Below are 15,815 nucleotides of genomic sequence, written 5' to 3'. Positions count from 1 at the left end.
CCACCGAACTCCTCTTCTCCATAAGTCTCTGCTGTCTCGACCCGGTCCTCTTTCCTCACCTTTGTGATCCCCCTCTGCATCCTCTGTGTGTTTTCTGTAACCCCTCTAGTCGTCTCTTAAATTTCACTAGTGTATCTGCCTCCATCACTGACTCAGGCAGTGCATTCCATGCACCAACCACTCTCTGAGTAAAAAACCTTCCTCTAATATCCCCCTTGAACATCCCACCCCTTACCTTAAAGCCATGTCCTCTTGTATTGAGCAGTGGTGCCCTGGGGAAGAAGTGCTGGATGTCCACTCTATCTATTCTTCTTAATATCTTGTATACCTCCATCATGTCTCTTCTCATCCTCCTTCTCTCCAAAGAGTAAAACCCTAGCTCCCTTAAACTCTGATCATAATGCATACTCTCTAAACCAGGCAGCATCCTGGTAAATCTCCTCTGTACCCTTTCCAAGGTGACCAGAACTGGATACAATACTCCAAGTGTGGCCTAACCAGAGTTTTATAGAGCTGCATCATTACCTCCCGACTCTTAAACTCTATTCCTCCACTTATGAAAGCTAACACCCTATAAGGTTTCTTAACTACCCTATCTACCTGTGAGGCAACTTTCAGGGATCTGTGGACATGTACCCACAGATCCCTCTGCTCCTCCACACTTCCAAGTATCCTGCCATCTACTTTGTACTCTGCCTTGGAGTTTGTCCTTCCAAAGTGTACCACCTCACATTTCTCTGGGTTGAATTCCATCTGCCACTTCTCAGCCCACTTCTGCATCCTATCAATGTCTCTCTGCAATCTTTGACAATCCTCTACACTATCTACAACACCACCAACATTTGTGTCATCTGCAAACTTGCCAACCCACCCTTCTACCCCCACATCCAGGTCATTAATAAAAATCACGAAAAGTAGAGGTCCCAGAACCGGTCCTTGTGGGACACCACTAGTCACAACCCTCCAATCCAAATGTACTTCCTCCACTACGACCCTCTGCTTTCTGCAGGCAAGCCAATTCTGAATCCACCTGGCCAAACCCCTAGATCCCATGCCTTCTGACTTTCTGAATAAGCTTACCGTGTGGAACCTTGTCAAATGCCTTAGTAAAATCCATACAGGTCACATCCACTGCACTACCCTCATCTCTTTGCCTGGTCACCTCCTAAAAGAACTCTATCAGGCTTGTTAGACACGATCTGCGCTTCACAAAGCCATGCTGACTGTTCCTGATCAGACCATGATTCTCTAAATGCCCATAGATCCTATCTTTAAGAATCTTTTCCAACAGCTTTCCTACCACAGACGTAAGGCTCACTGGTCTATAATTATCTGGACTAGCCCTACTACCTTTTTTGAATAAGGGGACAAGATTCACCTCTCTCCAATCCTCCAGTACCATTCCTGTGGACAACGAGGACATAAAGATCCTAGCCAGAGGCTCAGCAATCTCTTCCCTTGCCTCGTGGAGCAGCCTGGGGACTATTCCGTCAGGCCCCGGGGACTTATCTGTCTTAATGTATTTTAACAACTCCAACACCTCCTCTCCCTTAATATCAACATGCTCCAGAACATCAACCTCACTCATATTGTCCTCATCATCAAGTTCCCTCTCATTGGTGAATACCGAACAGAAGTATTCATTGAGGACTTCGCTCACTTCCACAGCCTCCAGACACATCTTCCCACCTTTATCTTGAATCGGTCCTATCTTCACTCCTGTCATCCTTTTGTTCTTCACATAATTGAAGAATGCCTTGTGGTTTTCCTTTACCCTACTTGCCAAGGCCTTCTCATGCCCCCTTCTTGCTCTTCTCAGCCCCTTCTCAAGCTCCTTTCTTGCTTCCCTATATTCCTCAATAGACCCATCTGATCCTTGCTTCCTAAGTCTCATGTATGCTGCCTTCTTCCACCTGAATAGATTTTCCACCTCACTTGTCACCCATCCCAAAGAGGAAGAATAATTCTTCCTCTTTGGAATGTATATATCCTTTGCCTTCCGAATTACTTCCAGAAATTCTAGCCATTGCTGCTCTGCCATCATTCCAACCAGTGTTGTTTTTCAATCAATTCTGGCCAATTCCTCTCTTGTGCCTCTGTAATTCTCTTTATTGCACTGTAATATTGATGAATCTGACTTTAGCTTCTCCATCTCAAATTTCAGAGTGAAATTGATCATATTGTGATCACTTGCCCAAGTGTTCTTTTATCTTAAGCTCTCTAATCAATTCTGGATCATTGCACAACACCCATTCCAAACAGCTGATCTCCTAGTGGCTCAGCCACAAGCTGCTCGAAAAAGCCATCTCCTAACATTCCAGAAACTTCACCTCCTGTAATCCAGCACCAACCTGACTTTCCCAATCTATCTGCATATTGAAATCCCCCATGACTATTGTAACATTGTCCTTTTGGCATGTGTTTTCTATCTCCCATTGTAATTTGTAAGCCACATCCTTACTACTGTTTGGTAGTCTGTATATAATTCCCATCAGGGTCTTTTAACTCTGTTCCTTAGCTCTGTCCGCAATGATTTAACACAAATCTTCTTTCATTTATGATTCAGTGATGCCTACAAGATCATACCTGCTAATCTGCAACTGTGCTGCAAGTTCATCTGCCTTATAACACCTTCCGTCCTCTATTCACGCTTTTCGACTTAGTCCACCTTTTACATTGCAACTCATTCTGTTGACTGCAGTTTTGCCAATCAACAGCCTCTCCTTACTGCACATTGCACATTGCCTCTGTTTGTAAATCAGCTGCATCATCTTCAGCACCATTATCCACCTTTCCTATGATACTTCTTGCATTTAAATATACACAGCTCAGGACAATAGTCGTACCATGCTCAACCTTTTGATTCCTAACTTTGTCTGAGGTCTTGCCAACATCTGCCTCCACAACCTCACCATAGTGCTGGCACTCTAGTTCCCATCTCCCTGTATCTCTACTTTAAACCCCACCGTGCAGTATTAACAACTTCCCTCTATCAGTACCCCTCCAGTCTCTTCTGTACAGGTCCCACTTTCCCTGGAAGAGAGCCCAATGATCCAAAAATATTATGCCCACTCTCCTACACCAATTCCTTAGCTATATATTAAACTCTATAATCTTCTTAGTTCTGGCTTCACTAGCGTGAGGCACAGGTAGTGTTCCTTAGATCACAACCCTGGAGGTCCTGCACCTGAGCTCCCTGTGTAGAACCCTGTCACTCATCCTACCCATGTCACTGGTACCTACATGGACCACGAGCTCTGGCCGTTCTGCCTCCCACTTAAGAATACTGAGTAATCCATTCAAGATGTCCCAGATCAACATACCATCTGGGGGGAGGGGGGGGGGGTGTGTGGCATGTAACATACCATCCAGGAATTTCGTTCTCAGCCACAGACCTCCTGTCTGTTCCCCTGACTGATGAATCCCCGATCACCACAGCATGCTCTTTTTTCTCCCTTCCCTTCTGAGTCACAGAGGCAGACTTTGTGCCAGAGACCCAACCACTGTGGCTTCACTCTTTTGGGTCATCTCCCCTTACAGCATCCAAAGTGATATACCTGCTGTTGAGGGGGATGGCCATGGGGTCACTCTGCATTGGCTCCTTAACTCCTTTCCGCTTCCTGACTGTCACCCAGTTTCCTGTGTCCTGCACCTTGGGCGTAACTACCTCTCCTTATGTCCTATCATTCTCCCCTTCACCCTCCAGAATGATCCAAAGTTCATCAATTTCCAGCTCCAGCTCCTCAATGTGGATTGTTGGAAGCTGCAGCTGGATGCACTTCTTGCAGCTGTAGTCATCAGGGATGCGGAAGGACTCACTGCCTTCCCACATCCTGCAAGAGGAGCATTCAGCTATCCTGCCTAGCATCTCTACTATCCTAGCTAAGCAGATATAAAGAAGGGAAGGGGGAAAAAAAACAATCTAGAGCTTTTCTTTCCTTTGCTTTCTTTTACTGAAGCCTCTTTTCACTGAAGCCTTGAAGAGCTAAAGGCTCAAGATCACCACTCAGAGAACGGCCACTGCACTTGTCCCTGCCTTCCTTTAGTTTGCTCTTCTAATCAGTCGCAAACGTGGATTGGCTGCTGGTCAAAACTTCTTTTCATTGTACCGACCCACTGCTGCCTTTTGTACTCGGGCAGTGAACCTGACTGAGGTTCCTTCTCAAAACTTCCAATGTCTGGACTGGCCGCTGGTCAAAGCACTTCTTGAACTGCTCCAGCCTATCTGACTCTGAAGAATTGTTGTAGCATGGCTGACTCTATTCAGATCATCAAAACTCCATGCCACCGTCCGAGCAATTGACTCTGTTTCTTTCTCCGTCACATATCTATTTAATTCTGGAGTTAGTGAATCCTTGGACCATAATGTTCCTTTTAATCCTTTTGTTACAGCTCCAAGTGGTGACATCACATTTACTTGCACAGTAATCCATTTTCCAGTTTTTCCTACTTCCTCAATCTAATACCATCAAGACTGCTTAAATTTCCCTATGTATTTGTGTCAATGAATGTTGTGTAAATGAAACTTTTTTGCCAATCATGCCAGTATTTAATGATATTTATGATAAATAATTGAGATCCGGCAGGTGTCATTGCAGGACATCTCTGTAACATCCTGATAGTGTCAGTATCTGCCCATTATTCCAAGTCTCAGTCAAGGGTCATTATTCCAAGGGTCCCAATCTTAGCAGCAGATTACCTTCAATTCCACAAGCTTCAATTTCAGTCATTTCTTAGAGTCTCAACTTCTGGAAGTCCCTATAAATTACATTAGAAATAGGTAGTCTTAATGATTGGTGTGAAGGAGGAGGTGGGTGGGATGGTAAAAATTGGAGTGCATCATATTTTTGCAGAGATATGTTTTTGAGGTAACATATCTGCTTTTGCAGATTCCACCTCTCCTCAATTTTTTTGCCCATTATCTAGAGCCAGTATCACCATGGTTATAATCCTTTACAGCAGCATTTAGCTGTACAATTCATACACTGGATCTGTATAATTGACTGTGCCCCTTATTATCTCATTGCTGAGAAGTCAGTCTTTCCAAATCTAAAAATACTGTATAGTGACTGTTTTATATTTCTCCTTTGAAACATAGCACTGAGCACGTGATTGATTTTAGAAAATCTGCTCTCTGATACCCAGTTTGATGCATGTTTGGTGCAGAGTTTAATGGTCCTTGTGAAACCCACACTGGCATTGGTAAGTGAGTTATTGATGAAAAAGGCTGCCATTATTTTTATTATTGAGAGTAGACTGATTGGGCAGATGAGTTTTTTTATGACAACCCAATAGACTGTGGGGTAATCATTATTTTTGAAAGTAAAATCCATACAGGTTGAGCACAACTTAGCTGAAATTCCAAAATACAAAAACCCTTAAAATTCAAAGATTATTTGAGCACTGACATGGTGTCACAAATGGAAAATTTGATGAGGTTCTGGGAAGGTTTCCAGGCGATGCACAGATCTCTGCACACCACAGACAGTTCTGAGAAGTGGCTTCACATATATAATGAACAGAAGTTAATGAAAAATAGAAAAAGACTGCTTAATGCAAAAAAATGAAGTTCTCGATTGTGTATAAGAGTGGATTTGTCAGTGTTGGAGTGAATACATGCCACTTAATAGTATGAGCATCATGAAACAAGCAAAGATCAGAATCAGAATCAGTTTTAATATCATCAGCATCTGTTGTGAAATTTGTTAACTTTGCAACAGCAGAATAATGAAATATATGATATAGAGAACAAGAAAGTTACATTACGTGTATATATGTCTATAAAATAGTTAACTTAAAATAAGTAGAGCAAAAAAACAGAAATAAAAACATAGTGAGGTAGTGCTCATGGGTTCAATCTCCATTTAGATATCCTATGGCAGGGGGGAAGAAGCTGTTTCTGAATCACTTCAGGCTTATGTACCTCTTTCCTGACAATAGCAGTCTGAAGAGGTCATGTCTTGTGCAGAGGGGATCCTTAATCATGGATGTCACCTTCCTAAGGCACCACTCCTTGAAAATGTCTTGGATACTACGGAGGCTAGAACCCATAATGGAGCTGACTAATTTTACAAGTTTCTGCAACTTACTTCGATCTTGTGCAGTAGTTCTCCTCCCCCATCCCATACCAGATGGTGATGCAGCCAATCAGAATGCTCTCTATGGTACATTTATAGAAGTTTTTGAGTGTTTTAGTTGACAAACCAAATCTTCTCAAACTCCTAATGAAAAATAGTCATTGTCTTGCCTACTTTATAGCTGCATCAATATGTTGCATCCGGGTTAGATCCTCAGAGCTACTGACACACAGAAACTTGAAATTGCTCACTCTCTCCACCTCTGATCCCTTTATGGGGATTGGTTTGTGATCCCTGATCTTACCCTTTCTGAAGTCCACAGAAGGCCTTCTGTCTTGCTGATGTTCAGTGCAAGGTTGTTGCTGCGACTCCACTCAACTAACTGGTCTATCTCGCTCCTGTACGCCCTTTTGTTAACATCTATCATGATGAAATGAAAATTGAATATTCATCAGATTGTTTGCAGAAGTTTAAGAAAGTCACTGCATTAAATTTAGAAACACTTGTGATAACGCGTCTGTTGATCATGAAGCAGCAGAGAAATTCAGTCACAAACGAAAGAAAATCTGCTGATGCTGCAAATCCAAGTAAAACACACAAAATGCTGGAGGAACTCAGCAGACCAGGCAGCATTTATGGAGAAAAGTACAGTCGATGTTTCGGACCAAGTGATGAACCTACCAAGATCGTCGCTGATGAAAATCTAACATGCTGAACGGCTGTATCAGTACATATGCGTCATGAACAAATGTAAGACAAAGACTGCTTACCGGTAGCACATAAATTCAGAGCTGAAAATATGGCGATGCCAAACAGCCACCAACCATCCACTTCAGCAGCCAAGGTGAGATAGCTTACCTTCCTGATCGTTCAATGTACGTGTTATTGTTTCATACACAAAATTATTAAAAATATTGTATAAAACTATCTTCAGGGTATATATATAAGCTGTATATACAATGTAAATGGATTTTGTCTTTAGACTTAGGTTCCATCCCCATGGTATCTCACTTCAAGGGGTGATTGATAAGTTCGTGGCCTAAGGTAGAAGGAGTCAATTTTAGAAAACTTAGCACATTTATGTTTCAACATAGTCCCCTCCTACATTTACACACTTAGTCCAGCGGTCATGGAGCATACGAATCTTGGACCTCCAGAAAGTGTCCACAGCAGGGGTGAATGATAACTCTATGGCCTAAGGTAGAAGGAGATGAGTCATACAGCTCTCGTTACATGCACATGCAGGTCAACTCTTTGAGTGATTATGCAAAACGTTTGAAGTTAATAACTCATCAGGGGCGATTGATAAGTTTGTGGCCTAAGATAGAAGGTGATTTACTAACTTTAAACTTTCTGCATAATCACTCAAAGAGTTAAACTTCATGTGCATGTAACGAGAGCTGTATAACTCATCTCCTTCTACCCTAGGCCACGAACTGGCTGTGGTCTTGCTTTTCAGACATGAGACAAGCATTATTCAGTATATAAGTGTCTTGCTATAGTTTTACCCGTGGAATAAAAGTGGATGAGAAAAGCAGCTTAGTAATAACACCGCAGCCTATATTGCCCAGAATTAATTTACTCTAACTGGAATCTGAGTTGCAGCTTGAAGTTCAATATCTACATAACTGCTTAAGTGATGGGTGTACTTCCACCCAAACACCCTCCCAGCCATCCTCCACCTGAAGCTATTGGTGTCCATTGTAACAATTACATACTGGGTTCCTAAGATTCGCAGGGAACATTTTAGATGAACTATTATTATACTTCGTGAATTTTATAATATGGCATCAAAAACTACAATTTCTTGAATGGATAATTATTGGAAGAATTTGGAGCAAAACATTTCTGAAATAAATTATGTTTATTATACAAAACAAGTATATTTTGGGTAGAATCCTGCAGTATTATATCTTACAGATCACTGACAACATATTGCATTATATACAGTGGCATGCAAAAGTTTGGGTAGCCCTAGTCAAAATTTCTGTTACTGTGAATAGCTAAGTGAGTAAAAGATGAATTGATTTCCAAAAGGCATAAAGTTAATGATGACACATTTCTTTAATATTTTAAGCAAGAAAACTTTTTTATTTCCATCTTTTACAGTTTCAAAATAAAAAAGGAAAAGGGCCTGAAGCAAAAGTTTGGGCACCCTGCATGGTCAGTATTTACTAACACCCCCTTTGACAAGTATCACAGCTTGTAAACACTTTTTGTAGCCAACTAAGAGTCTTTCAATTCTTGTTTGGGAGATTTTTGCCCATTCTTCCTTGCAAAAGGCTTCTAGTTCTGTGAGATTCTTGGGCCGTCTTGCATGCACTGCTCTTTTGAGGTCTATCCACAGATTCTCGATGATGTTTAGGTCAGGGGACTGTGAGGGCCATGGCAAAACCTTCAGCTTGCGCCTCTTGAGGTGTGTTCAGGATCATTATCCTCTTTTCACCTTTGGCTTTTTTTTACAGATGGTGTGATGTTTGCTTCCAGAATTTGCTGGTATTTAATTGAATTCATTCTTCCCTCTATCAGTGAAATGTTCCCTGTGCCACTGGCTGCAACACAAGCCCAAAGCATAATCGATCTAGCCCTGTCCTTAACAGTTGGAGAGGGGATCTTTTCATGAAATTCTGCACTCTTTTTCTCCAAACATACCTTTGCTCATTGTGGCCAAAAAGATCTATTCAAAAGGTTCAAAGGAACATCTAAACAAGCCTGATGCATTTTGGAAACAAGTCCTGTGGACTGATAAAGTTAAAATAGAACTTTTGCTTCAGGCCCTTTTCCTTTTTTGTTACTTTGAAACTGTAAAAGATGGAAATAAAAAAGTTTTCTTGCTTAAAATATTAAAGAAAAGTGTCATCTTTAACTTTATGCCTTTTGGAAATCAGTTCATCTTTTACTTGCTTAGCTATTCACAGTAACAGAAATTTTGACTGGGGTGCCCAAACTTTTGCATGCCACTGTATATAGCTGTGTGTGGCCTATTATGTGCACCATAAATAATTAGATGCCATCAAACTTAATAGAAGCTGTTATAAAGTGCACTGACATTATACAGCAGCTAATACATTTTCAATCAGTGCATGGAATGAAAGCATCAGGTACACAATTTGTGCACATTTCTTTATTTCTCTATAATCCCTTTTATAAGGACATTATTCATACACAGATACCACCTAAATGCTTTATTTGATTTCAGATATTGCTGAAGTTGTATATGTGATATACATATATTTATATTACTCACTGTTGAAACAAAAGCCATTACTGATATACATTTTATAGTTAATATTACAGCATCTTAATAGACTTGGCAATTTACCTATCAAACTTTGACAAATGGAGAAATATATACTATATTTTTCTCATTTACAAATGGCAGTGGTATGAACAAACGCTCACTTTCGATCCAAAACTGAAGGGCAGGTTCTGGCAACATGATTTCAAAACAAACTTCACTTATGATATGAAACGTAAAATTTTTCATAAATTCCTACATTAGTAACATTAAGCGTGCTCAGTTAAAAGTAACATCAAACTTTCAACACATTTTCAATGATCTATCACAACACCATCAACATGTTATTCTGAGAATAGGAGAATGATTACAATGTAGCTCAGTTTTCATGAACTCCAGAGCAGCCTGGGTGCTGTACAGCAACATACAGCATAGTTTGGTTAGAATATCTGCATTGCAATTTCATGCTTTCATTCAAATTTGTCATGAATACATTTGGTTTCAAATCAACTTTTAATCACAAAGCATTTAGAATGAAAAAATATGCTTGAAAGATACCATTCTTTGATATTTCTCATACAATGAAACATAACAATGGAACGTTCATAGATATGCAGACCAGTATATGACATTAAAAAAGAGGAAGCAGAATGGAAACACGGCTCTTGCATAGAGGTCGATCCGTTTCGCTTCAGTTGGGATGACAGGCTTTGGAGGTGGAGGCTTCTTATTATTTTTTAACTGAAGCTTCCCAAGACCATTGTTAACTTCAATTGGTTTTCCATAGCAATCATAGTTGGACAATTCAAAGTCCCGAGGCAAGCTGCCAACAATACTGAAGTCATTGGATCTCAGGTCAGATTTGGAAGTGCAAACCTTTTTGCATCTTGTTTCAGCAACCTAACAAAACACAGAATATAATTGTTGAGATTTGGCATCAATATAACCAATATCACCATAGCCATGATCCTAACTATTGACATTTAACTATACAATTTATATACAGTAATTCCTTTGTTTAAATGGCCATGGTAAATTAAATGAAAGTGAATTGTGATAGTGGTGCAATACACTAGCATACCAATGTGTGGCGCCACAAGGTAGTAAAATACAGCTACGATTCTCAGTCAGGCAATTGAGAAACAACATAATTGAACTGATTTCAGTACAGACTTCTACTTACAAGCTTTCCAAAACATTGTGCTTAAAGGATAAGGTACTGTCTTTGAACCTAGTGTATAAAATAATTTCCAAAATTACATCAAAAATATTTGGGCAGTTCCCTGAAAAACAGTTGTATAAACATTAATTTTCTTATAAAGTGACCACTAATTTTGGGTTTTATATGTGGTGAATTATGTCTAGAGGTGAAGCATGCATTGAGCAGAGTATTTGAAAAAAACACAGTAATCCACAACAGAATTTATCCCTGCATCATAAATATGTACAGAAATAAGCCCTTCAGCCCATATGATGTTGAATTAAACTAAATCTCTTCTGCTTGTATATGATCCATATTCTTCTATTCCCTGCATATTCATGTGCCTGACAGTGTCTTAAACACCAATATTGTATCTAATTCTACCTCTGTCTCCAGCGATCCATTCCAACACCTGTTACTTTCAGTGTTGTAGAACTTGCCCCACACATATCCTTTGAACTTTCCTTGTGTCATCATAAATGGATTTCCTGATATATTTTACATTTATACCCTGGGAAAAGATCTTGACCATCTATTTGTGCTGCTCATAATTCTATCAGGTCTCCCCTCAGTCTCTGATGTTCCAGAGAAAACAAGTTTATCCAAACTCTGCCTATAGCAGCATCCTAGTAAACTTCTTCTGTACCCTATAAATGAACAAATCTGAATGTCTCTGCAAAAACACTCTTAAACCACCTAATGATACGACATTTGATTTTCATGACGAATGGTTACGTGGTGGTTATGTGTAATAGCGATGTAATAAATGATGTATTAATGAATGGTTATTACATCGTATCAGAGCAAAGGTAATTGCAAACACAAACATTCAATACTATCATCCTCTCAAAAACTAATCAATAATCTCCAAGACCTTGGCCTCAGTACCTCCTTATGCAACTGGATCCTCGAATTCCTCACTTGCAAAGCCCAGTCAGTTCAGATTGGCAACAACATCTCCTCCACAAACTCCATCAGCATAGGTGCACCACAAGGCTGTGTGCTTAGCCCCCTGCTCTACTCGCTTTATAGTAATGACTGTGAGGCAAAGCACAGCTCCGATGCCTTATTTAAGTTTGCTGACGACACCACTTACTGGCCAAATCAAAGGTGGTGATTATTCAGCATATAGGAGGGAGATTGAAAATCTGCCCCAGTGGTGCCACAACAACAACATCTCACCAAATGTCAACAAGACTAAGGAACTGATTATTGACTATAAGAGGAGAAAACCGGAGATCTACGAGCCAGTCCTCATCGGAGATTCAGAGGAGGAGAACTCAGCAACTTTAAATTACTCAGAGTTAGTACTTCTAGTAGTAGTAGTAGTAGTAGTAGTCATACTTTATTGATCCTGGGGGAAATTGGTTTTCGTTACAGTTGCACTGTAAATAATAAATAGTAATAGAAGCATAAATAGTTAAATAGTAATATGTAAATTATGCCAGTAAATTATGAATAAGTCCAGGACCAGCCTATTGGCCACCAAGGTGTCTGACCCTCCAAGGGAGGAGTTGTAAAGTTTGATGGCCACAGGCAGGAATGACTTCCTATGACGCTCTGTGTTGCATCTTGGTGGAATGAGTCTCTGCCTGAATGTACTCCTGTGCCCAACCAATACATTATGTAGTGGATGGGAGACATTGTCCAAGATGGCATGCAACTTGGACAGCATCCTCTTTTCAGACACCACCGTCAGGGAGTCCAGTTCCATCCCCACAACATCACTGGCCTTACCAATGAGTTTGTTGATTCTGTTGGTGTCTGCTACCCTCAGCCTGCTGCCCCAGCACACAACAGCAAACATGATAGCACTGGCCACCACAGACTCGTAGAACATCCTCAGCATCGTCCAGCAGATGTTAAAGGACCTCAGTCTCCTCAGGAAATAGAGACCGCTCTGACCCTTCTTGTAGACAGCCTCAGTGTTCTTTGGCCAGTCCAGTTTATTGTCAATTCATATCCCCAGGTATTTGTAATCCTCCACCATGTCAAAGATCTGTCCTGGGTCCAGCACATAAGTGTCTTTTCAAAGAAAGCAAGGCAACACTTCTACTTTTTTAGAAGTTTATGAGGATTCACCATGATATCTAAAACTTCACAAACCTCTATATGTGAGCGGTGTATAGAATATTGACTGGCTGCATCATGGCTTGGTATGAAAATGCCAATGGCCTTGAATGGAAAAGCCTACAAAAAGTATGGATACAGCCCAGTCCATCATGGGTAAAAACCCTCCCCACCATACAGTAGATCTACACGGAGTGCTGTTGGAGGAAGCCAGCATCCATCATCAAGTACTGTACCCCCACTATTCAAGCCATGCTATCTTCTCAGTGCAGCCATCAGGAAGGAGGTACAGGAGCCCATGACCCATACCACCAGCTTCAGGAGCAGTTATTACCCCTCAACCATCAGGCTCTTGAACCAGAGGGAATAACTTCACTCACCCCATCACAGAACTGCTCCCACAACTTAAGCACTCACACTTAAGGACTTTTCATCTCAAGTTCTCAATATTTACTGGCTATTTATTATTAACATTATTATTTACTCTTTTTTTCCTTTTTGTATTTGCACAGTTTGTTGTCTTTTGCACATTGGTTGTTTGTTATGCATGGTCTTTCACTGATTCCAGTGTGTTTCTTTGTACTTACTGTGAATGCCCACGAGAAAATTAATGGTGGCATATATGTATTTCGATAGTACATTTGCTTTGAAATTTGAAACATATTTGAAACATTTGAATGAAGACCTGCAATTTTTATCTGGAGAAACACACACAAAATGCAGGTGGATCTCAGCAGGTCAAGAGGCATCTATGGAAATGAATAAACAGTCAATGTTTTATGCGGAGACCCTTCATCAGGAGTGGAAAGGAAGGAGGAAGAAGCCAGCATAAGAATGTGGGGGCAGGGGAGGAGGACAAGTTAGAAGGTGTAGGTGGTGTTGTATTAAGTAGCTGCAAGTTGTTTGGTGGAAAAGCTAAAGGTCTACAGAAGAAGGAATCTGATAGGAGAAGAGAGTGGATCATGGGAGAAAGGGAAGGAGGAAGGGCACCGGGGGAGGTGATAGGCAGATGAGGCGAAAAGATAATAGGCCAGAGTGGCCTCCAACCTGATGGCATGAACATTAATTTCTCAAACTTCCGATAATTATTTTACCCTCCTTTCCTTCTTCATTCCCTACTCTGGGGTTCTTGCCTCTTCATTTCCCCATTCGGGCTTCTTCTCCTCACCTCCCACTGGTGCCCCTCCTCTTTCCCTTTTGGCCATGGTCCATCCACTCTCCTCTCCTAAGAGATTCCTTCTGCTTTGGCCCTTTGCCTTTACCACTTATCACCTCCCAGCCTTTTGCTTCATCCTCCCTCCCCCACCAACCTGGGTTCACCTATCATCATAAACAAGAGAAATTCTGCAGATGCTGGAAATTCAAGCAACACACATCAAAGTTGCTGGTGAACGCAGCAGGCCAGGCAGCATCTCTAGGAAGAGGTACAGTCAACGTTTCAGGCCAAGATCCTTCGTAGGACTAACTGAAGGAAGAGTTAGTAAGAGATCTGAAAGTGGGAGGGGAGGGGGAGATCCAAAATGATAGGAGAAGACAGGAGGGGGAGGGATGGAGCCAAGAGCTGGACAGGTGATTGGCAAAGAGGATATAGGACAGGAGGCCCAGGGAGAAGGAAAAGGGGGAGGGGGAGAAACCAGTCCCTATATACTTCCATCCCCCATCAGAAAGGTCTCAAAGCTTTCCGCTTCTTTTTGGATTCCAGACCTAATCAGTTCCCCTCTACTACCATTCTGCTCTGTCTAGCGGAATTAGTCCTTACTCTTAATAATTTCTCCTTTGGCTCCTCCCACTTCCTCCAAACTAAAGGTGTAGCTATGGGCACTCGTATGGATCCTAGCTATGCCTGCTTTATGTTGGCTTTGTGTAACAATCTATGTTCCGAACCTATGCTGGTATCTGTCCCCCACTTCTCCTTTGCTACATTGACGACTGCATTGGCGCTGCTTCCTACACGCATGCTGAGCTCGTTGACTTTATTAACTTTGCCTCCAACTTTCACCCTGCCCTTAAGTTTACCTGGTCCATTTCCGACACCTCCCTCCCCTTTCTAGATCTTTCTGTCTCTATCTCTGGAGACAGCTTATCCACTGATGTCTACTATAAGCCCACTGACTCTCACAGCTATCTGGACTATTCCTCTTCTCACCCTGTCTCTTGCAAAAATGCCATCCCCTTCTCGCAATTCCTCCGTCTCCGCCGCATCTGCTCTCAGGATGAGGCTTTTCATTCTAGGACGAGGGAGATGTCCTACTGTTTTGAAGAAAGGGGCTTCCCTTCCTCCACCATCAACTCTGCTCTCAAACGCATCTCCCCCATTTCACGCACATCTGCTCTCACTCCATCCTCCCGCCACCCCACTAGGAATAGGGTTCCCCTGGTCCTCACCTACCACCCCACCAGCCTCCGGGTCCAACATATTATTCTCCGTAACTTCCGCCACCTCCAACGAGATCTCACCACTAAGCATATCTTTCCCTCCCCCCCCCCCCCCCACTTTCCACAGGGATCGCTCCCTACGCGACTCCCTTGTCCATTCGTTCCCCCCATTCCTTCCCACCGATCTCCCTCCTGGCACTTATCCTTGTAAGCGGAACAAGTGCTACACAAGCCCTTACACTTCCTCCCTCACCACCATTCAGGGCCCCAGACAGTCCTTCCAGGTGAGGCGATACTTCACCTGTGAGTCGGCTGGGGTGATATACTGCGTCTGGTGCTCCCGATGTGGTCTTCTATATATTGGCGAGACCCGACGCAGACTGGGAGACCGTATTGCTGAACACCTACGCTCTGTCCGCCAGAGAAAGCAGGATCTCCCAGTGGCCACACATTTTAATTCCACGTCCCATTCCCATTCTGAAATGTCTATCCATGGCCTCCTCTACTGTAAAGATGAAGCCACACTCAGGTTGGAGAAACAACACCTTATATTCCGTCTGGGTAGCCTCCAACCTGATGGCATGAACATTGACTTCTCTAACTTCCGCTAATGCCCCACCTCCCCCTCGTACCCCATCCGTTATTTATTTTCATACACACATTCTTTTTCTCCCTCTGTCCCTCTGACTATACCCCTTGCCCATCCTCTGGGTCCCCACCCTGCCCCCCGTCTTTCTCCCTAGGCCTCCTGTCCCATGATCCTCTCATATCCCCTTTGCCAATCACCTGTCCAGCTCTTGGCTCCATCCCTCCCCCTCCTGTCTTCTCCTATCATTTTGGATCTCCCCCTCCC

General features: G+C 42.1%; 1 protein-coding gene across 1 annotated transcript in view; it reads right to left on the bottom strand.

The window, feature by feature from the left end:
• Positions 1–9,918: 9,918 nt before the first annotated feature.
• glrbb (glycine receptor, beta b) overlaps positions 9,919–15,815 on the bottom strand; it is a 151,876-nt gene continuing 145,979 nt past the window's right edge. The window contains exon 10 of the mRNA XM_072254697.1: positions 9,919–10,215. Within this exon, the coding sequence (XP_072110798.1) occupies positions 9,919–10,215 (297 nt within the window). The remainder of the gene's footprint in view (positions 10,216–15,815) is intronic.

Source organism: Mobula birostris, chromosome 4, assembly GCF_030028105.1.
Source record: "Mobula birostris isolate sMobBir1 chromosome 4, sMobBir1.hap1, whole genome shotgun sequence".
Taxonomy (NCBI): Eukaryota; Metazoa; Chordata; class Chondrichthyes; order Myliobatiformes; family Myliobatidae; genus Mobula; species Mobula birostris.
The sequence above is the reverse complement of the archived record's forward strand: the minus strand, read 5'-3'. Positions and strand labels throughout refer to the sequence as shown.